Source organism: Sphaerodactylus townsendi, linkage group LG07 (assembly GCF_021028975.2).
Source record: "Sphaerodactylus townsendi isolate TG3544 linkage group LG07, MPM_Stown_v2.3, whole genome shotgun sequence".
Classification (NCBI taxonomy): Eukaryota; Metazoa; Chordata; class Lepidosauria; order Squamata; family Sphaerodactylidae; genus Sphaerodactylus; species Sphaerodactylus townsendi.
The window spans coordinates 47167859-47189517 of NC_059431.1; the positions used below are offsets into that span (position 1 = coordinate 47167859).

The 21659-nt window shown below is 40.3% G+C and overlaps 2 protein-coding genes across 6 annotated transcripts in view; one reads left to right on the forward strand and one right to left on the reverse strand.

Annotated features, from left to right (window-relative positions):
* RHOBTB3 (Rho related BTB domain containing 3) overlaps window positions 1–10741 on the forward strand; it is a 38935-nt gene extending 28194 nt beyond the window's left edge. For 3 of the 4 annotated variants that reach the window (XM_048504548.1, XM_048504547.1, XM_048504546.1), the window contains exons 11-13: window positions 40–206; window positions 3450–3546; window positions 5643–9936. In XM_048504548.1, the coding sequence (XP_048360505.1) occupies window positions 40–206; window positions 3450–3546; window positions 5643–5758 (380 nt within the window). In that variant the 3' untranslated portion in view covers window positions 5759–9936. Of the gene's footprint in view, window positions 1–39; window positions 207–3449; window positions 3547–5642; window positions 9937–10121 lie in introns of those variants that run through there. The other variant, XM_048504549.1, reaches the window with a different exon arrangement.
* A 14-nt stretch (window positions 10742–10755) lies between these two features.
* On the reverse strand, window positions 10756–16635 carry GLRX (glutaredoxin). 2 transcript variants are annotated; one of them, XM_048504551.1, is made up of 3 exons: window positions 16015–16635; window positions 13965–14085; window positions 10756–12277 (listed from the first exon to the last, which is right to left on the reverse strand). In XM_048504551.1, exons 1-2 carry the CDS (start codon window positions 16213–16215, stop codon window positions 13975–13977), a joined length of 312 nt encoding a protein of 103 aa, XP_048360508.1. In that variant the 5' UTR covers window positions 16216–16635; the 3' UTR covers window positions 10756–12277; window positions 13965–13974. The 2 variants fall into 2 exon arrangements, with proteins under 2 accessions (XP_048360508.1, XP_048360507.1); XM_048504550.1 differs by having other exon boundaries at window positions 10756–12280; window positions 16015–16634.
* Window positions 16636–21659: the final 5024 nt, after the last annotated feature.

Below are 21659 nucleotides of genomic sequence, written 5' to 3' on the forward strand. Positions count from 1 at the left end.
GTGTGCATTAACATGACTTACATTTTATGTTTTTACCAGCCAGCATTCTGCAAGCCATGTCACTCTTGATTTGTGCTGAGATGTACCAAGTGACAAGACTCCAGCACATCTGTGAACTTTATATCATCACACAGCTCCAGAGTATGCCTAGTAGGGAATTAGCATCAACAAGCTTGAGTGTTGTCAACTTGCTTAGAAAAGCAAAGGTATGTTTTGTCTCCTGTGAATCTGTAATGTTTCAGATATGTAAACCTCCACTTCCATGAATGCTTGATCAGTAGGGAAATTTTCCTGGCAAAAACAACTGGAACATTAAGACAGAATCCTTCCTGGGGTGAAAAAATCACTGTGAGTTGATTTTCTCCTCAGCATTAACATGATAAAGTAACCTATTGAAAACAACCCTGATCCGCACTTCTAATTTGCCCTGCCTTGCTAAGTCCCTGTCACAAAATTACATTATTTGTGAGTACTGAGACGTATCAGCTGATGAGTTCCACTCAAAATAATTGTGTGAACTGGCCTATTTTATATGTCATTTCTTCTGTATACATTGGTTATAACTTCCGTAGAATACATATATAAATAATAGCTAGAAAAACACTCTTCATTACAATGGGGGGTATGCATATGGAGGGATATTTTTGGGTGTTGTAAAAGGCCCTGATGGGTGTACTATATCTCTTTATGCTCTGCATTCTGAGATGGACTTCATTCCTAGCAGGATCCCCATCATAGTAGATTGGGCCATCTAGTTTCAGGCACTGGAGGCAGATTTTATTCTTCATATTAGAAAAGCAGCCATTCAGTTATACAGACAAAAATAATAAAAAATATAGCAAAGAGCATAATTGAAGTTTATGTTTTCTGCCCCGGTTAACCACTGTGATTCTACCCTTTGAAAACTGAGCCTGTTCCTGTCGGTATAACTCTGCTCCTTCATTTACATAGCATTTATCTTGAAGGACATTGTAATTCTCACTTTTGATGGGACTCAGCTGTTAGGGTTTTTTTGCCTGCAAATCACAACTGACTTATGGCAACCCCTGGTGGGGTTTTCAAGGCAAGAATTTATTAGAGGTGGTTTGATATTGCCAGCCTGAAGGTCATAGTATTCCTTGGAGGTCTCCCATCCAAATACTTGCCAGGGTCAACCCTGCTTCGCTTCTGAGATCTGATAAGATTAGGCTAGTCTGTGCTATCCAGGTTAGGGCTTCAGGGGTTATACTGGATCCAGTATTGCTGGTGTAGAAGCAAGTTAATGCAGTGACAAAAAATGCTTTCTTCCAACTCAGTCTAGCCAACAAAATGCCTTGCAGCTGATCTGGTCACCCAGATCCATGCATAGCAAGAGTAGACTACTGTAATGCACTCTATATAGGTTTACTCTTGAAGTCAACTTGGAGAATCCAGTTGGTGCATAACGCCATGCTCAGTTATTAATTAGGAACTAGTGGAGCATTCATATTACTCCCTTTGATGTGGGCTTTCCATACACCAGTGAGGCAATCCACTCACCTGAAGTGAGAAGGTACACCTCATGAAGAAAGCCCTGAAGCTCTTCTGGAAGTGAGAAGGTAAACAAACCACTCTGGGAAGTCTGCTTGGGAAAAACCAGGCAATCCACAGCTCAAGTTGATATGGGCTAACAACCCTGGAGACTGGCAGAGCCAGTAGCAATTAGTAGCAGCAGTAGTCAGGAGTGGGTGGAGTGGCAGGACAAATAAATAAAGGTGCTTATTATAGGAAGGCTTAAAAATACCAGCTAGCTACTTATGGAGGTGGCTGGGTGAGTAGGGAGGGGAATGTGTGAGCCCTGAGAGGCATAGGTTACTGTTACCACTTCTGTGCTCTATATGTATCTGAGTAAAGGGATGATAGAACTGATTTACTGTGTTTCCCTGAATATAAGACAGTGTCTTATATTAATTTTTGCTCCCAAAGATGCGCTATGTCTTGTTTTCAGGGGATGTCTTATTTTTCTGTGTTCTGTTTGTCGGGCATGCTTCCAAACAAAAACTTTGCTACGTCTTACTTTCGGGGGATGCCTTATATTTTGCACTTCAGCAAAACCTCTACTATGTCTTATTTTTCGGGGATGTCTTATATTCGGGGAAACAGGGTATGTGTCCATTGTGTGGTTGGGGAAAGCAAAACCAATGTAAGAGTTGAATTCATTTGAATTATAAATCTGTAACTCTGCCTAGAATTGTGTAATAAATAATAAAATACCAACTTCCAGCTGATTAAACCACCCTGGTTCATTTCTGGTAACAGCAGAAAGTCAACAACTGAAGGTAATGGAGGTTTTTTTGCCACAAATTGGCCCTTTCTACACAAGTCATGTCAAACGTTTGCTGAACATTTGCAAAATGTTTTTGATCCTCCTTCTGTTTGTTTGCATTCACCTCCTTTAAATGTTTTGTGCCTGCTGTGAGGAATTTTTCCCCTCTTTTTTTGGCTATTTGTAGAATCGATTCTTTGAACACTAGATGCATGGATTCTCTGTTGCTGTGTGTAATCAATGCTTCAAAGATTTAATCATTTTAAAAAACAACATAAAACTGATAAAAATAAAGAGACAAGAGGGAACAAAGTGTGTTAGAGTCACTATAAAATGGCACCGAGGTGGATGTTCAGGCACAGAGGCATGGAAAACACAACGAAAGATAAAATGTTTTAAATATGCCCTCACAGCAAGGGAAAATGTTTTGAAAATATTTCATGCAAAAGTATCATTGTAAAAGACTTTTCAGATAAAACGTTTCCAGGCCGTTAATAAAACATTTTCAGAATGTAAGGGGGGTGGGGGGAGAAACAATGCAGGACTTCACAACTTTTATTTCCTGTCTTAAAACATTTTAAAAGATTTGTGAAGAGAGGGCCATTATCTTACACATAAACAAAAATGTTTGGCCAATCATGTTAAAACAAAATTTAATTTCTTCACATTGAAATTTCCTCCAATCACATCCTTTTAGTCTTTGAAATTTCAGAGAGTTGGAGGCTTGAAACCAAGGTGTTGTGTAAATTTAACAGGAAAGTTTTAGTGAAAGAAAATAGAAAATGAGATTTAAAGGAGATGTCAGTTCACACAACAAAAATGGGAAATTGAACAAGGATTTTCAAGATGAAATAGCAAGGATGATAAGCTCCAGATCATCTCTTAAGTCTTCAGACAGGATCACAGCCTTAGGCAAGATCCACTAGGTAATTGTGATGACATACTGCCATTCAAGGCAGTTTAATCCAAGTAACTTCAATACATTTTTGAATTATCTGTTCTATGAGGTGGAATCAGCAGATGTTCAAATTATCTAAGTGACATGGTTTGTGGACCATCTTTTTGTGTAGTAAGAAATTATTTTTAAGTATTTGTCCTACCAATATCTTTTTCTTCTATGCTACTATTTTTCTTAGTATTGTATTACCATTTCTTTTTCTTGCAGTTTCACAACTCCGATTGCCTTTCAAATTGGCTTCTTCATTTTATTGCTTCTAACTATTTAATCTTCAGTCAGAAACCTGAATTTGAAGACCTTTCAGGTAATTACCCAATTTATTTCTTAAACAAGACCGGCTACAATCCTAAGAACAGTTTCCTGGATGCAAGCCCCGCTGAATAAAACATAATGTACTTCCATGTAGACCTGCTTAGGACTGCCGTCTCAGACATGTATATTTAGACTTGTGCTGCAGTTCTCTGCACCGTCAGATAAGCATGCTGGTGTTGCTACATGTTTTGCTTTAGCAGAGTGGCTGGATGCTCTGCCTACCTCTGTGCATGTGTGCGTGTGTATATATGTGTGTGTGTGTGTGTGTGCGCGCGCTGCAAGCGTTTGTAAAATGCTTATGGCAACTCAGTGGGGTTTTCAAGCCAAGAGATTTGCAGAGGTGGTTTGCCATTTCCAGCCTATGCTTAGCTTCTGAGATTTAATGAGATTAGGCTAGCCTGGGCCATCTAGATCAGGGCTTCTGCCTACCTACCCCCCTTTAAATCAGCTGAAATTTGTTTTTTACCTATACTAAGGAATTGCTGAAACTTGCCAAGCAAAGATAACAGGCAGTTTCATAGCGCTATGAGGAAAACATATGAATTTCTTTAGAGCAGGCAGGACATGATACAAAAAAGATATGGCTGGCTCTTAGAAACTAACAAGCGGGAAAACTAACAAGTGGAACTTTTAGGGGACATCTCCTTTTTCCTTCCGCCATTATTTCTTCTGTCTCTTTTCTGAAAGCCCCCATAAGCATCTTGCCTTTGCCCACTTCCTATTTTCTCTCCCTCTCATCAGCCAACCTACTTTTATTTCCCCCTCTCCTTTTCATCTCCCTCCTTCCCTCCTGTTGGTGGCCTCTCCCTGGGGAAACTCTGGCCAAGTTATGGAGTGGCAGTCGCTGAGTTAGGCTAATTGCTTGGTGCTGGGGGGCACCTCATGTTTCTTATATCCCATCCCCACATCCTTTTTTCGTCCTCTCTTCCTGGCTGCCCACATATCCTGGCTTCCTTCTCTCTTTCACACCAACAAACCAACCTACCATTTTCATCTACATTTATTACTTATTGACTTCATTTACACTCCGCCTTTTTTAAACAACAGGAACCTAAAGCAGCTGAAATAATTCCCCTTTCCTCCATTTTTTCCTTATAGCAGCCCTGTGACTGGCCAAAGCTTACCCAGGGGGGTTTCACAGCAGTGTTGGGATTGGAATTCCAGATCCTAATATAAAAGGGTAACTGCTACACCACATTTGCTATTGTGAGATGACTGCTGTTGAACAGTAGTAAGCAGCCAGGTCTTTGTGAGTCACACAAGTCATGGTGGTTGCAGCTGGCCCTGGCCCTAATGAATCCTCCCTCAAAGGCCAAAGTACACCTGGAAGGGACCCCCAGAGTCCTTCCCCCTCCCCCTTTTACTGACAGAAATTATTGATTGAAGCTGGCAATGCTTTGTGGTCACTTGAGGCATTCATTTCCTGGGCCGATTATACACTGCTGCTGCTCTGCTGAGGGAATGTTTCCTCAGAAAAATAGAAATTGAGGCATAAGTTGTCCTCACAGGCCTCCAGGTCTTCCTGGCTTGACCTAGTGGTTCTGGCTTCATTTTATTCAAATCCGCATACCAGGATGAGAAAGGCATGTGGGACAGAATGCTGAAAGCAGCTGGGAGAAAAGACTGAAAAGGCCTTCAGGGAAATAATGGAGTATGGTAGGACAACATGAGCAACAACCCCCCCCCCACACACACACACACAACAACAACAACAATTCAAAGCAGCTATTTGAAGGAAAGTGTTAGTAAACATATTATCAGTTAGTAAATTCTGCTTCAGGCAATGTAAGAGAAGTAGAAGCAAAGGCTGGCCTTCGGTCTGCTCAAGTACAACTGGATTTCTAAATGTTCTACATTCTGGCATCACTCACCCATATATCATCTAACTGTACTATAGAGGTAGGAAAAATGATATAAGGAGCACAAGTGCCGCTCATGGGAAGACAGATGGGTGCCATGTTCCACTGTTTCATGTTAGGAACTTATCTTTCCAATCTGGGCACAGCAAAATATCAGTTTCTACCTATAAATCATTTTGCTCTGCACTCTTTTGTCTATAATAATTATTTGTGTCTACCTTTGTTTTAGTGGAAGAACGCAATTTTGTTGAGATGCATAGATGGCCTTCTAGTATGTACTTGAAACAGCTTTCGGAATACAGGAATTACATTCATTCTCGGAAATGCCATTGTGTAGTAATGTAAACTCAAAGCTGATCCTTCTTTATTGTGGACAAACAGAACGGCAATTGCTTCAGGAATCTTACAGCAGCACAAGACTCAAAGCAAATACTGCTATGAAATTATCTAACTATAATATTGCACTTGCTAATGAATAACAACTGTACCTTTTAGTAGCATGTGAAACAATTTATAGGACAGCTTAAGAATTTACCCAGGTTATGCTTCTGAGTCTGATCTGCATGTGTGGGTGCTGTAACTTCAACGTCTGTCATGTTATTTCAATTTTATACTTTTGTTCTCAAAAGTTCTTGAAAATCTGCCTGCCTTGTTTATTCAAATTTTAAACTCCCAAAAACATACATTCCAAGTTTGTTATATTTCTGTAAACTCTGCTCCTTTAAAAAGCACAGAACCAACTTTTTCTCATTAAAAATTCTCCAATTCCTTTATTGACTTTTTAGGAACTATTGTTAAAACTCCAAGCTTAGTATTATGTTGCTACACTGGGAATTAAATATTTAACTCCGGTTAGCTGCATCAGATTCCTTTGCAGTTGCATTAAAAAATTACTTTCTTTGGGGCAGAGCTTTGGATCAGGGCCATAAGTGCTGGGAAAAGGGTACCACAGCAGAAGTTTCTCCTCCTGCACTGTGGCCCCTGGCACTCAAAACAACAGTTTGGAGATTTTGGCATCACAGCAAGTTTTACCCCATGTTCCATCTTACTCAGGAGTCTGGCTTAGTCCACATTACCCATGCAGTATTTAGTAATAGAAATAATGACAGCCATTGTTTTCATGGTCCCTTTCTGTACTTTTGTCCTCCACATTTCCTACTACACTATCATATTTTTAATTGTTTCGCCAGGGAGTTCAGGGTGATTCTCATCCTCCCATTTTATTCTTACAACAATCCTATTAGTCTGAGAGTAAGTCACTGAACCAAGTTCACACAGTAAGTTTCACAGCTGAGTTGGAATTTGAACCTGGGTCTTCCTAGCCAAAGCCCAATCATTGCTTCATACTGGCTCTCGCATGCTTTCAGGACAGTTTCTGTGGAAATCTCTCACATGCTTTTGGGACAATTTCTGTGGAAGAAAATGATGACAATGAACACACTTTCAGAACTCTGTAAATATTCTAAATTCATTCAAGCAGATGACAAATCCTGATCTAACATTTTCCACATGAATTACTTCACTGAAATTATTACAAAAGTCATGCTGAGCTGTGGGCCTGACTCTGCTATCAGATGCAGGGACTGGGTGTCAAAGGCCTTTTCCGCACACATCATTTAAATGACGTAAGGCAGGAAATAAAATGTTTCCTCCATAAAATTTTGCACTATTTTCCCCCTCTTCGTTTCTAAAAATGTTTTCAAGCAACTTTTTCTCCATTTTATTTAAAAACCCTTAAAACCCTTGTCTGAAATGTTTCCAAGATGTCTTTCTTTGCTGTGTGGTCGTATTTAAATTGTTTTATCTTTCTTATTGCTGATCACCACACCTCTATGTTGTTGCCCAACTTCCCCCTTGGTTCTGTTTTGTGTGTGTTCTGTGTTCTTTTCCCCTCACCTCTCATTTTTGTCATTTTGTGTGTGTGTGTGTGGTTTTTGTTTTTTTTACTGTTTGGGAGAATTTACAAAGCCTTGGGTTAAATGGAGCTACAGAGCATTGAATCAGTATATCTAGAAAGCATAATCTCAATGGAAGAGCAATTTTTTTTTTTAATTACAGTGGCCATGATACATTTGGAGGGAGAGAATGTGGACAAAGATTGAGGGGAAGGGTGAATTGAAAATGTTCTGGAAACGTGGAATGTGACTTGTGCAACAAGGGTCTAGGGTCCATACCTGCATTATCAACCTTTATGCATCAATAGGGCAAAGTGGTATGCAAAAAATTGGAACAATCCCTGAAACTCAAGGATTGCTCAAATGGATTTCTTACAGTTTAATCTGGGAAGGAAGAAGATTGAAGCAGCTATACTGGTATTCTGCACTCTGTCCATTTTGGATCAAGATCTTACATGCTGCAGGGACCTTTGCATACCTCTCCATAGGGCTTGTTCTCCCATCCTAATCTTCTTGTCACTGTAGTATATTCAGCAAACCCTGGTCAGCTGTAGGTGAGCCCTGACTGGTTCACAAACAGCCTGCATGTCTGGGTTGGCTGGGATTCTAAGAGCTAGATGTCTTCTGGGGGCATGAACCACCCATGAACCAATGGTTTCACAGTAGAAGACTCTGCATTTTTCTTGTTCCTGTGTTTACTGAGATCTATTCTAAGCTGGGGACTTCCTAGTTGGAAGATCATACTTCCAGGCAATATAATTACTCCCACATAAGCTCCCACTCACACATTTCAGTGACCCTTCTATATAGTGATTACATTAGTTTGATATTTTCAAAGTATGAAACAGTTTGTAAAGCTCTTGTTAAAAACTAATGCTTTTCTAGCAATGGGATTTTTATTTTTGGAGATAGTTTAGAATTTCTCCATGTTTGACATACCATACTTAGACACAGAAATATACAAAGAATATGTGTATTGTCGAAGACTCTCGTGGCCAGAATCAACTGACTGTTGTGTGTTTTCTGGGTTTACCAGACCATGGCCACATAGTCTACAAAACCCACAACATCCAAAATAAGTTATAATTTTGTTCTAATCTTAAAATGGTAATAGGGCCAATATGGAGATTTTCCTTAGATCTGTAATTTGCTAAGTCTGCAAGCACATTAAAATTTTTGTAATTCGTTATTTTCACTCACTTTTTTTGCATGTACTAGACACAGATCGTGCACACTATAATAGCAGATCACAACTGGATTTTCTAAATCATTACAGTGATTATATTACATATATAAAAAACCTCCCTGAGCACAGAATTATTTTAAAATGGATTCCTTTACTTATACTATATGTAAGTGTTTGCTATAGATGTATACTTTGCTCTCAAGACTATTTGTACTCTCAGCCTGATTGTGTCACCTTCCATAGTACGGCATCTGCATGGAACACAATCAGGAATAAACTACTACTAAGTTTTTGCTCTGCAGGAGTATTTGGAACTGATTAGAGCTTTTTAGCATTACCATGTATGTATAAAGTACTAATTTGTGTTAATGGGCAGCCCAATTCTACGGGCAGGAGGACGAGTAGGCTGATAGAAACCGTGTGAGACTGTGCCAGTTTGTTTGCCCACCCCTGCTGGTGGAGAGGGCAAAGGTGCTAGAGGCCAGGTGCCCCTCGACAACACAGCAGAAACCAGGAAGTGGCTGCAACTGTGGAGGAACACTAATGCCCAATCGGATGCTAGCATGAGGGGCACTCCTGGGGGATGGAGCCAACATTAGTCAGTTTCCCCCCGGGCATTAGGGCCTTTGAGTTGCATCCAACAAGTGTTGTAACTCCATTTTAGGGGGGTTGTTTCAGCTGCCTTCCCATACCACCTGAAAGTCCTCTGGAGGCAGTGGCACAGCAGGACATGGGGCAGTTTGATTGAGCTGTAAGAAACTCCAGGGTAGTATGGTACTCTGAATTGAGCCATAATAGTACACTTCTCCCCATTTTCCTGTTATGCATCCAAGTTGTACTATATTTCTTTCTCAAGTTGTTAGATCCTGGCCATCTACAAAGGTATAGAAACAACTTGTGAATTTAGTTATGTTTTCAAAAGTTGTGAAAGATACTTTAATAGCAGCCTAATAAGAACTGTTAGTTTAAAATCAGGTGCCATTTGAGATAATTTATATGGAAGGAACTACTTTGAATTTCATTTTTATTAGAAAATACTTTACAGGGAAATCTAAAAAGAAATTTTGGCTGTAGGCTATCACTCAGACAGCTAGAAGTTTTATGGAGACACAGACATAAGATCATAATGAGGATCTCTGTTTTAAACTTCTCCCATCATGTAATGGTTTCAGCGGAACAAAATGGTTATTTTATTATGGCCTATGCTGAATGTGTAACAATAACACGGTGTGTTTAAAACATTCAAGAATTAAAATTTATTATTTCTTCTGGTAACAATTACGTAGAATGTTTTTTTTAAAACTAATGTTCATTTCATATGTTTATTTTACCCATCTGGTAGTTATAGCAACTGGTACTTTTGAAATAAAGTTAAAAGTGAGCGCATCCACCGTAGATTTATATTATGTATGTTTTATAATAAATATCTCATTGAAACTCCATTCACTGGTGCCTAAGTATCTCTGTATTTCATTCCTGGGTTAAGTTTCCTGATGCAAAACTTTGGTCAATGCTTCCACGTTCTTCAAAATTATTAAAAGCTCTTTTCCAACTACATAATTTTCAGTTGAACAGTTTGGTCTAATGATTTCACAAACATGGTATATAACTCTGTCCTTTGATACAGGTCTGTATGATGTAGCTTCAATAACAACAGAAGTTCTCCACAGGATTACTGTCCTTCCCATGATTGTTCTCACAGGAATGACTTTTAGGTACTAACCCATATGATAATATTAACTTTTGTCACCACCATTCCAATCCTGCTGAGTACTTAAGACAGAAAATCTTGGAAACAAAGCTAAATGGTCAAGAAGTTACAATAATAAAGCACAAACTTTGGTGATGTTTATAGGTGAAAAGAAAAGCTGGGTCCTTCTGTATTTTGCCCAGCTGGCAAGAAAATGTTGATTTAGTATGAAAATGTATTTTAAATCTCCATCAGAGTCATGTGAATTTTAAAAGAGTATTTAAAAAAACATAAGACTCTCTTAGCTAATGAAGTTTACTTGAGTCCCTGAGAAAAGACTAGGCTCTACTTAAAAGTCCATCTGCTGCTATACTAAGTTGAACTTCAGCATTTTCCCCAAACATTCTTTGATTTACTGAGCAGGAAAAAGATAACTTAAAGTGGTTTGAAAGCCATGTTCTTTTCCATGACACACACGATCTTTTGCCGCAGGGTCTCTTCTGACTAAACAGATTCTGTAATTTTTTCAAACAATATTAAAACCTATTTTCCAAAGACTGAGGCATGTGTGTATAATTTTTAAATTCTTTTATTTGAGATACTGTTCTTAATGCACCCAACAGGTTTAATTGAAAAAGTCTTAAAAATAACACTCAAATTAGAAGTCATGACAGAAGTTTGGACCTGATGAAGCAAAACAAACCCACCCTCCAGCCCAGTTTAACAGTCTGTGAAATTGTTTCACACTATTGGTTTTGCATTCTTTTGTTTGATACCAAATACTTAAGTTGTTCATGTTGGTTAATGACAGACTTGGAAGGTGCGCAGAGACAAAAGAGAAAGGAAATGAGATGTAATTTTTTAAAAAGAAGTTTCTTCCAAGATAATGACACTTGTCACTTGTGCCTGTGACAAGGATTACTTTGGATCAGATACATTTTTACAAATATGACCCAATTGCTAAAGGATAAAATTTAGAAACAACATCTCCCATAATGCACTGACATAACTTCCAATTGTGTGTGTGTGTCTGTGGGGGGAGGGGGGTGTTGAATGGTTGTTGTTGTTTTTTTACAGAAAACAATCTTCATGGTCTGCTAGCTTTATTTGTGCAGAGAAGTTCACTTTTTTAAATATAAAAATGGGGTAAGTGTTCATTTCTCATACTTTGAAGTCTGAAGCCATGTAGTCCAGCAACAGATGGATAAGGCTGATGGGTAGAACCCTGGGAAAGCATTTTCTTATCTGTTCAGCTTATGGACAACTTTATGCCAGTTATCTTATTCACAAAATTGCTTTTAATAGAAGGAACCCAGTTATTTCAAGAAGTCAGTTATGAAAACCAAGATAATTCATGTTATATATTTTATTTCTAACCTTTTACATGTCAGGCACTACACAGTAACACTGATATGATGCCTGCCCAGCAGGCTCATTTTGTGTCCAGTGATTTCACAGGGCTGCCAAAGGTCTTCCAGCCCTTGGATCTTTTTGTTGCGTAAAAGATAGGAGGCTAAAAAAGACAGGTTGGAAAGTGGGAACACACATGGTAACTCTTGTTTGGATAGAGAGGTGGTGAGATTGATAGAGAAAACATGAAGCAAGGAAATATGTCCCAGACTGGTATTATAGCTCTCCAAATGATGGGGCATGACACACAGAGGCAGAGTTCTCACTCCTCTTGGGACAAAGGAACTGTCTCTAGGCAAGAATGAAGGAGATAGAGTTATTTAAAGCCACAGAGGAAAAAGGTAGTCATGGATAAATGGAAGGAGGAGGGGATGGACAGGGCAGAAAGAGTTAACAAGAGATATTGACAAATGAAGGGGAATGCATTTGAGCCAGAGATTTTTGAACTGTAAGAAAATAAGATGCATTTTATTACAGTGGGCTGCTTCTTTTGGTTCCATTTTCAGAAAGACATGCTGAAGAGATAAGTTATAGCAATATTCTTAGCAAGGTAAATAATTACTAGAATGTGCAGCCCTCTGTCACCAATTCTCTGAATGAATATGGATCTTGAAGTAGATGTGACTAGTTGTATTCCCAAGTCTTCAGCTGCAAAAGGAGGTAGTCCCCGTCTCCCGTCACCTCTGCTGTGAAAGAGAAAGAAGTTGAAGTCACCAGAGGTTTTCCTCAAAAAGCAGTGGAGAAAACACGAGGAAATCTAGAAAAATCCTAGGTTTCTAGGCAAACAAAGTTTATTTGACCACCAGACTGGGAAGTTTATGCATTCTAATATTGTGGGTGGTTTCATGGGATGTCAATGGTTTGTGCAGTTTAGTGCCTTCTTGTCTGCAGCTAGAAATTATTCAAATTACTTTCCACAAGTCTCAAGTGTTAAGCCAACCCCATATGTATTCCAGACCAGGAACTGTTTATGCCATGACAGTCCTTAATCAGATTGAGTGAATGCCATGACATGGGTGGCACTCCATGTGTTAAGCTGTTTCTGTAAGCAACTATGTATATGCAATTGATTTGTGGTGACACAAGAAAAGGGTTGCATTGTCAACCAATAGAACCCTGTGGACTATTGGACTACCTTGCCAGCTAGCCTACCTGCAAATTAAAAGATTCACCTTTACAGTCCAATTCAAAACCCCCATCAGCAGGATGCAGCACCTCTTCAGCACTACCCTGTCTCTTCCAAGAGGGCTGAAAAGTCCTTCTTTGGGTTCCTGGTGCTGGTGTTCTGGCAGGCAAATGCTGGGTGGAAGCCAACTAATGTCAGCTCCTTCCTTGGCCACACCTATGGAATGTCCCTGCTACACCACGTCTGGTCACTGTGGATGATCACGGCTCTGGGATGGCCTTGCTCTGTGCCACATCTGACCACTTTGGAGGGTTGTAGCAGCAGCCCACCAGTGGATTTGCCCCTCTGCTGGGGTAAATGCCCTGGGGAGGGCAAATCCGCCATGCTGTCCCATGTCATCTCAATAGGTGGATCCATGTCATCTCAATAGGTGGATCCTCAATAGGTAGATCCACACTCCCCCTCTGGAGTGCACCATTAACCTTGTACTGTTTCCCCTTATCCTTGGAAGTGATGTGGGTGGCATCCATACACAGCTTCCTTAAGTGGCAGTGCATCTATTGTGGAATATTTTGTTTGCCTGGCACCTAACCAGACCTCCTTCAGGAAATGGGCAATGGCTTTTTTCCTTGCTAAAATTACCCTAGGAAATCCATTGGTAACCTGCTGCTACCACTCAGGACCTCCTGAGAATATCTAGATATCTAGAATATCTATTGAGACCAGCATAGTATAAGAACAATAATGAAATGACAGGGTATAAACCCTAGAAAATACCTAAAGGAGAAAATACCCCAAAAGGAGATTCCGTGTGGTATAGCGATAAAAGTGTCAGACTAGGACAGGGAAACCTGGGTTCAAATCCCCACTCTGTCATGGTAGCTCACTGGATGACCTTGGGCCAGTCACACACACAGCCTAACCTGCCTTACAAGGTTGTGTGAAGATAAAACAGAGGAGAGGAGAATGTTTTTCATGGGACTTTTACTCATGGGAGTTATTTTATATATATTTCTTCCATAATTTTCACTTTAGTCACTGTTGCTGGTCTATCTCTTTCTGTGCTACTTTTATCCCATTTTTATTGATTTATTTTTATTTTTCATAACAAACCTTGTCAGAATGATACTGTACTTTGAGCTTAATTTCAAAAGGAACACCCACATGAACGTACTGTGTCATTACAACAGTATCTAGAGTCCATTTTTTACACACCAGAAGTACAGTTCTTCTCAATAACTTACCTCAAAATTATTACAAAGCATGAATTTGCTTTAATCTTGGAATGAGTTCTCCACTGTCATATAAAGCTTTCAGGTTGTCATAACCACCAATACAAGTTTCTCCAATATAAATACGTGGGACCTAGAAAAGCAGATGTTAACATCAAAAACGAACACAGCAGGAAACCCTGACTCCTAAAGCTCAAAAGAGGGTTACCAGAACAATAGAGCAGAAAAATCAGCTGACCTCCGAGATGACACCCATATGACTAAGGCCATAGGATACAACCCTTGACACTTCTTTTTACTCTTAAGATATTTAAGTTCATGAAAATATGTGTATAGCAGTGGAACCTGAATTGCCATGAGGCATAAATGAAGTCCTAGTTATTACAGAGGATAGAATAGATGAGCCATCCTAATGGTCCCCTTTTTGCTGGACAGAGCTCTTAGTAATAGCATGGCTCATGCTAACCCAGCACGCGCCACTTCTGTCTCTGGAAGGCAGAATGAATCCTATCCATCACCACTAAGCTTAAGGTCCTAGAAAAATTATAAAGATAAATATCAAATTCGATATTTAAAGATAAATATTTGATTTTTATATTTGATATTTAAAGATAAATGTCAAAATTATAAATATAAATATAAATATAACTATTCCCCATGAAGTTATCTTGAGCAAATCCCATAGAAAGCGAAGAAAGGAAACAAGTAGGAAGGCTTTCACCATTCATTTCAATAGACTTCAAAAGCTGGGAAATGTATATTCCCCACCACCACCCCCAATGCTGTTTTGATGCAGGAAAATAGGGTGGGGGAGATAGAGCTCTTCCTCCTCTCCAAGTGATTTCCAAGCCCTAATGGGCTGTCCCTTATTTTTTAAATAGCCATTCCCTGCAGTCACATAGCAGCTACAGGAAACCCACTTTGGGTTCAAGGAATCTGGACCCAACTCTTAAAAAAGCAAATGCCAAGCTTTACTACGATGACAGTCCTGCAGGACTGCTGGGGGGCAGGAACAGCGCCCTGTTCCATCTTACTGTACAGCTACATTATCATGAATGACACAAAACATATAGCAAACACTGCTGTTTCAGTTAAACAGTATTTTGAACTCCCCCAAGTGTTTAGTTATATCTGGGAGTCACACAGTGAAAGAGAGCCATTGCATGTAGACGACTGGAATAGGCAGCAATTACTCAGCATTCTGTATTACAACATACAAACGAATAGCTCTCCATCCTCCCCCACAGATGCTGCATGTTCTTAATAAAATGCCACTACAAGGACTGCACATCGCAGTTCAAAGAAGCTGCAGCTGCCATCTCACACCAAGGCTGCATCCACACATCGGTGGATACTGCAATATTGCATCCTTTACAAATGGATTGTCAGGACCACACAAGAGAATCCAATAAAAAGTGATGACTATAATGCCACATTCAGAAGTGTGGACTAGCAATTTTAGTCTCAAAACCAATTCCAAGGTAGTGCATCAAGGCAGAACTGCAGAGCTCCCGCCTCACAAGGGGACTCACTCTCTCTTGCACCCCATTCACGGGAAGGACTGGAAGCTGCTCTGCTCCAGAAGGTACACATTATTGGCAAACACACATTATCAATCCGGTGCAACCACTCCACCTGAAGCATACCTTGAAAAAAGCTCAAGGCACAACCCAGCCAGTATCAAACAGTATTCGTTTCCATAGGATATGAGGGTTGGGGGAAAGTGTAGAGCAGGGTTGAACCGCCCATTCTCAGGACAGAAGGGATACTTTGTATATCAGCTTTACCCAACCAAGACATTCACCCCTGCGTAAAGCTTCTGTGTTGCGCATTTCTTTTTATTGCAGATGGGTAGCTTCCTGATTTGCGGAGCGTGCGGCACAGAGAAGGGGAACTGGCAACGCTGCTTCTAATTAAAACACTGCGTCGTGCATGTTTTTTCTTGGCTGCAGTTTACAGCTGTCATACTGTGAAAAGTGCCCTATGCCTTATTTTGGAAGAGGCCTTTTAGGTTTCACGCATTGGAAAGAAGTTAAAGAAGGAGTAGAAGGGGGGAACTCACCGATCTGGCGCCCGTGGTGCGCAGCATGTAGTCCTGAATGTTGGCCATATCCGCCCGGGTGGTGAGGTCCACGTATTCCAAGTTCTTGACCCCAAGTCCCTCCAGGAGCTCCACGGCCATGTGACAATAAGGACAGGAGGGTTTCCCAAACACGGTCACCTTGTCGCGTCGGATTTTACTCGCCACAAACTCCTGAGCCATTCTCCAGGCCTTCCTACCTCTCGCCGAACCGAAATCGCCCGTCCAAGAGCCTTAGAAAGAGACGACTTTTGCAAGGGCAGCGCCGGCTTTTATGAGCCAGAAACGGCACACATTCAAGGGCCGACACCCTGGAGGAGGAGTTTCCCCTCTTCTCGGTGTCTTGCTTTTTAAAGAGATCAGCACACGACTGCCTGGATTAGTTCGTGCTCCAACAGTTCATTTTGCAGATTTTAAGTCATGCAAGAATGCTGCAGCATTAATGAATGGCTCTGTATTTCAGGATCTGCTGTATGAAAGGGCACAGCTGCATAGCTCGCCACGTTCCTGGCTTTACAGACTTGACAAAGTTAACCCAGGGCTGCGCTGTTGACCTCCTTCCTCCCTCTTCCAAATCTTCAGGAATTTCCCAAGCTAGAGTTGTCAACCCTAAATAGAAGCATCTGTCAGCCCAGCAGTGCATTCTTCAGACGATGTGTGTGCGCACGCGTGCATGTGTGCTGTGTATTTAAAAAGGATGTTTGCTCTCAATCTTATATCTCAGGTGCAGCACAAAAAATAACTTCATTGAGGCTTGTCAGTGAATGAAATCTAAACAAACCCTTAATTCATAGGGTTGCCAACGTGCCTGGAGAAAAATGCCCTACTCTTTTAATACAGGCTCAAGGGGATGCAATTTATCAGGTGCTGTCATTTGCCTTCATGCCTTAAAAAGCTTCAACTGCTCATTAAGCTTCCATAAAAAGAACAGGACATTTTCTTCTGTTGTACGGGCAACTTAAGTGGGGGTAATATAATGACCCTTTGGCAAAACAATTCCCCCACCATGGTTTTTGCCTGATAGAACTGTCTCTCCACCCACCCACCCCCCCCCATGGTGCTGTCCTTTTATTTTCAGAAGCAGTTCCCCCAGCTGCTATGTGACTGCAGAGAACACTGGAAAACCAGAACAAACAAGTGAACTAATGCAACAAACAGGATGTAGTTAAACCCTGACATTCTGAGCTGATGGCAGTCCCATTTGTACAGGCACTGATATTTTTTTACGTCCTTTCTTAAGCAGGTCACCAAGTACTGAAGTCCTGATAAACAATTTTTTTCAAGTGTCCAGTTGTGGGGAATGTGTGTAATATGAATGGAAATCCCTTTCCCGTGATATGCGGATGAGAGCATACTTGAAGTGAAAATAAACTTTGCACAGCATGCAGTTGACCTGTGGAACTCTTTGCCACCAGAAATAAAAAATAGTACTTCACATTACTGAATTTGAAAAGGCTCAGCAAGTGCATGAAAAACAAAGATTGTCAACAGGAAACAGATGGGGTTCTCATCAAGCAAACCAAACACAGAATTCCTAACATACGTTAAACTACCAGAGACTGGAAGCGGATATAAGGAAAAGGAGTATGCCATGAGCACATATTACAAGTCCTGCGGAATCTCAACGTGACTGTGTCTGACTCATGTTCTTAGCACTTACATCTGTTCCGATTGAGAACTGTATCCCTTGTGACCACATTGCAAAACAGCTTTTGCAATGCAGTGTCATGCTGTTCGGCACAATGCCAACACCCAGCAGTGCCATTTCTGTAGGTAACTGTGATCTTGGCAATCAAGTCATAAACTTAGCTGGTGCTGCTGACCACTGCTGCCCTGGACCTGCAAGTGTGTGTTAGTAGTGTACATGGCTTCCTTGTGTACAAAGATTGCAAATGGAATGCACACAGAAATCCTTGGAGTAATATAGTAGATGGACCTACATAAGGAAATTTGGGTTGAAATCCCTGTGCTACCTTGAGGCTTTCTGAGAGATTTTTAGCTAGCCATCTCTACTTCCTGTGTTTATTGAGGGATACAGTGGATCAGCTGCCACTATGGTGGAAAAGTCATGAGAGTCGTGTTGGCAAAAGTCTGTTCTTGTCTACTTCATTTCTTACTGTTTCTTCTTGACGTGGTCCTCAGAAGAAATTAAACTGAATGCAATGAAGGTGAATATAAACAGCTGACCACAGATTCTACATCTGTGTCACTTTGAAAGGTGGTAGCTGGTCCATAACTGAAATGAATGGGGCAGCATGCAAGGGAATGTGGGTTTTTCTGGGCCAAACTAGATGGGTTTCCCACAGCTACAGGGAATGGTTTTTTTTAAAAAAAAAATAAAGGAGTGTCTTTAGCGTGGTAAGTGTAAAATTAATTGGCATGCAATTAATGTCCTCCCATTACACAGTTACACAATATTTGTGTAATTACACAACTACACAACTTTTGTAGTAAAGAAGGAGGCTTGAACTATGCATCTGTTAAATTTTGGCTTCATAACCATGTGAGAATTGCTTTGCAGTTTTGGAGTACTATTAATAAACTATTTTTACAACAAAGGTATACAAAAGTTGAGGCTTATTTAATAATTAGAGAATCTTGGACTACCTGTGTATGAAATTTCAGCTTTCTTAATATTGACTTGTTTATTTGGACTCACAATTTACCATTCACACATGAACAAATGCTAGTAAATAAACTTAAAGCATGTATTCTGAAAGCATGGATATATTTTAATTGCTACTACTGGAAGTGTTTCTCAAATCTAAGTTTCTCAAATCTAAGGCTGTTTCCAGCAGAACAACGCAACACAATAATGTTGCATCAGAATGGGCACAGTAGCTACAAATCCATATGGAATAAAGACAGCCACATTATTTCTTTATGCTATTTTTAGATTGACCTTTCCTTGTGGTGTCCTCTTTCAGGGTTATATTTCTGGCAACAGTTAGGTCCTGATCAGTATATTTAAGTATCTGCACATGATACCATGTTGAGAATTATAACCTTTTCCTCCAAAAGATCTAAGTGTGGTGGTTAGTGTCATAGGTGGGGGGGAAATGGTGCCTGAGGCAAATGGTGTCCGTGCTTGCCCTTCACCCCCCTGCCATGTCCCTGCCCCCATTTACCTTAGTTCAGTCATTTACAGAAGAGTAGCCGGCTGAAAAAGCAGCCTGGCTGGGCCACCACCAAGTCCAACCCTGTGGTCCCACCAAACTGCTCCAGGCTGTGGGGCCTGGCTGGTGGGCCGGGGCCAGGCAGGTGTGAAGGGCGAGGGGTGTGGGGGCAATTTTCCACCTCCCACATGACCCCAATGGCACACATCCGGGGTGCAGCACCCCCCATCCCGTGGTAGCTAAACAACTATTGTTGAAAATAGTCCCGGGGTGGGGTAGGGGGACAGGGTCTGTTTGCAACCCAAGTAGTAAAAAACAAAACAAAATTAACCTCAGTATGGCATATTAGTGTTCTGCTATAGTTACCTCAGGAGGGAGATTTATATAAAGTGGGGAGCTAACACTGTCAAGGCTGTATGTGTACTGTGTGGTAAGGTACCAGCCTGTTTGAACCCAAAGTCATTGTGAATCCAGTCTCATCTAAGTGTACAATCTTAAAGTCAAGATCCTCTCATAATATCTAAGCAACTGAGGAAGCTTACAAAGCTTGATTAAAAACTCTGTCTGTGCCAAAACTGATGTCTACATATACTGAATTTCTTCCTGATTTCAATCCATAGAAATATCTCCTGATCCCATGTAGTTTGTTCAATAAATTTTACTTTTGTTTGTTGAACCTGCCTCAGTTTTCGGGTGCCTTGAAAAGGGGGATTTGCCAAGGGATTAAAAAAGGCTCCCTTCACCTTTCTGGAGTTCCTAAGGCATAGAAGACAAACATACACACTACCATCAAAACAGCTCAGTCAAAGAAAAACCAGGAAAACCTGTTCAACATAGTTCAGAGGCTGCTTGAACCTGCCACAAATAGTTAGGAGGGTGAGGACTGGCAACTATATCTTGACTTTCCCCCTATGGAGCAAATAGCAGTTTGGGAGGTCTGCTTGAGTTTGAAAATGGCACAGAAAAGGTTAAGCTTATTTTTTCCACTTTGATTTTAGCTCCCATTTACCAGTCAAAAAAGGAGATTCGTTCACACAGTTACAACCAACTTTTCTAGTTTGGCTTTGAGAAGGAAATGTATAAATGTCTGATTTTTCTGATTTCCCGTCCAATTGGTAGGCTGTCTTTAACTTCATATGTAGAGTCCATTTGTGGAGCACGCCAGAATTACCCTTCCAGATTCATGAATGAGTGAGAATGAGTAAGTGATATCTGAGCATCCAACTTATGGTGATCCTGTGAATTAATGACCTCCAAAACATCCTATTAAAGCCTTGCTGACATCTTGCAAATGAGCGCCATGACTTCCTTGACTGAGTCAGTCTTTCTCAGATTGGCTCTTCCACTTTCCCTGATGCTTTATGTCTTTTCCATTGACTCTCGTCTTCCCATAATGTGACCAAAGTACAGTAGCCTGTTCAGTCATTTCAGCTTCCAGGGAGAGTTCAGACTTGATTTGATGTACAACCCACTTATTTGTCTATTTGTGTAAAATTCTCCTCCAACACCATATTTCAAATTAGTCATCTTCCTTTCAGATTTCTTCATTGTCCAATTTTTACACACTTATGTAGTAGTGGGGAATATGATGAAATGCATTATCTGGATCTTGGTCACCAGTGGTGCATTTTTACCCTTAAGAATCTTTTCTGTCTCCTTCAGGGCTGCCCTTCTCAATTTCAGTCTCCTTCTGATTTTTTGACTGCACTCTCCTTTTTTGCTTGATGATGGAGCCAAAGAATAACAAGTCTTGTGTATTTCTCCAGTAGTCTTTAATTTTGTCTTCTTGATGTTCCATTGTAATCCTGCTTTGGCACTTCCTGCTTTAACTTTCATGAGTAGTCTTTTCAAGTTTTCACTGTTTTCTTCCAGTAATATGGTGTCATCTGCATATCTCAAATTGTTAATGTTGCTTCCTGAAGTTTTCACTCCACCTTCATCTAAAGTTAATCTAGCTTTCCTTATATATCCTGGATACATATTGAACAGATAGGTAGATAAAATACATTCTTTTCTGACATCTTTGCCAGTTGGTCCAGAGAACAGGTTTCACATCAAAACAATCAGATGTTATGGCACATCCATTTCTCTTAAAACCAACAATAGCTTTTCAGGATCCACATAGTCTAAACTTTGCTGTAACCTATGAAACACAACATGATTTTCTTCTGAAAATCCAATAACTAATGTAATATGATCTCTAATGCTGCTTCCTTTTCTGTATCTAGCTTGAACATACAGTAATAGTCTTTGTTGTAACATTTCTAGCATCACTTTACTTGTGTGAGAAATTAATGCAATGGTTTGATAGTTGCTGCAGTCTTTGATGTCCCCTTTTTCAGAATTGAAATGCAGAGTGAGCATTTCTAATCTCTAGGCCATTGTTTTGTTTTCTATATTTGTTGGCATATTCTTGTTAAGATTGTGAAGGCCTCTATTTTTGTGGCTTGGAATAACTCTATTGATATCACACATTCTACTGGTAATTTGCTTCCCCAATTTCACTTTGCC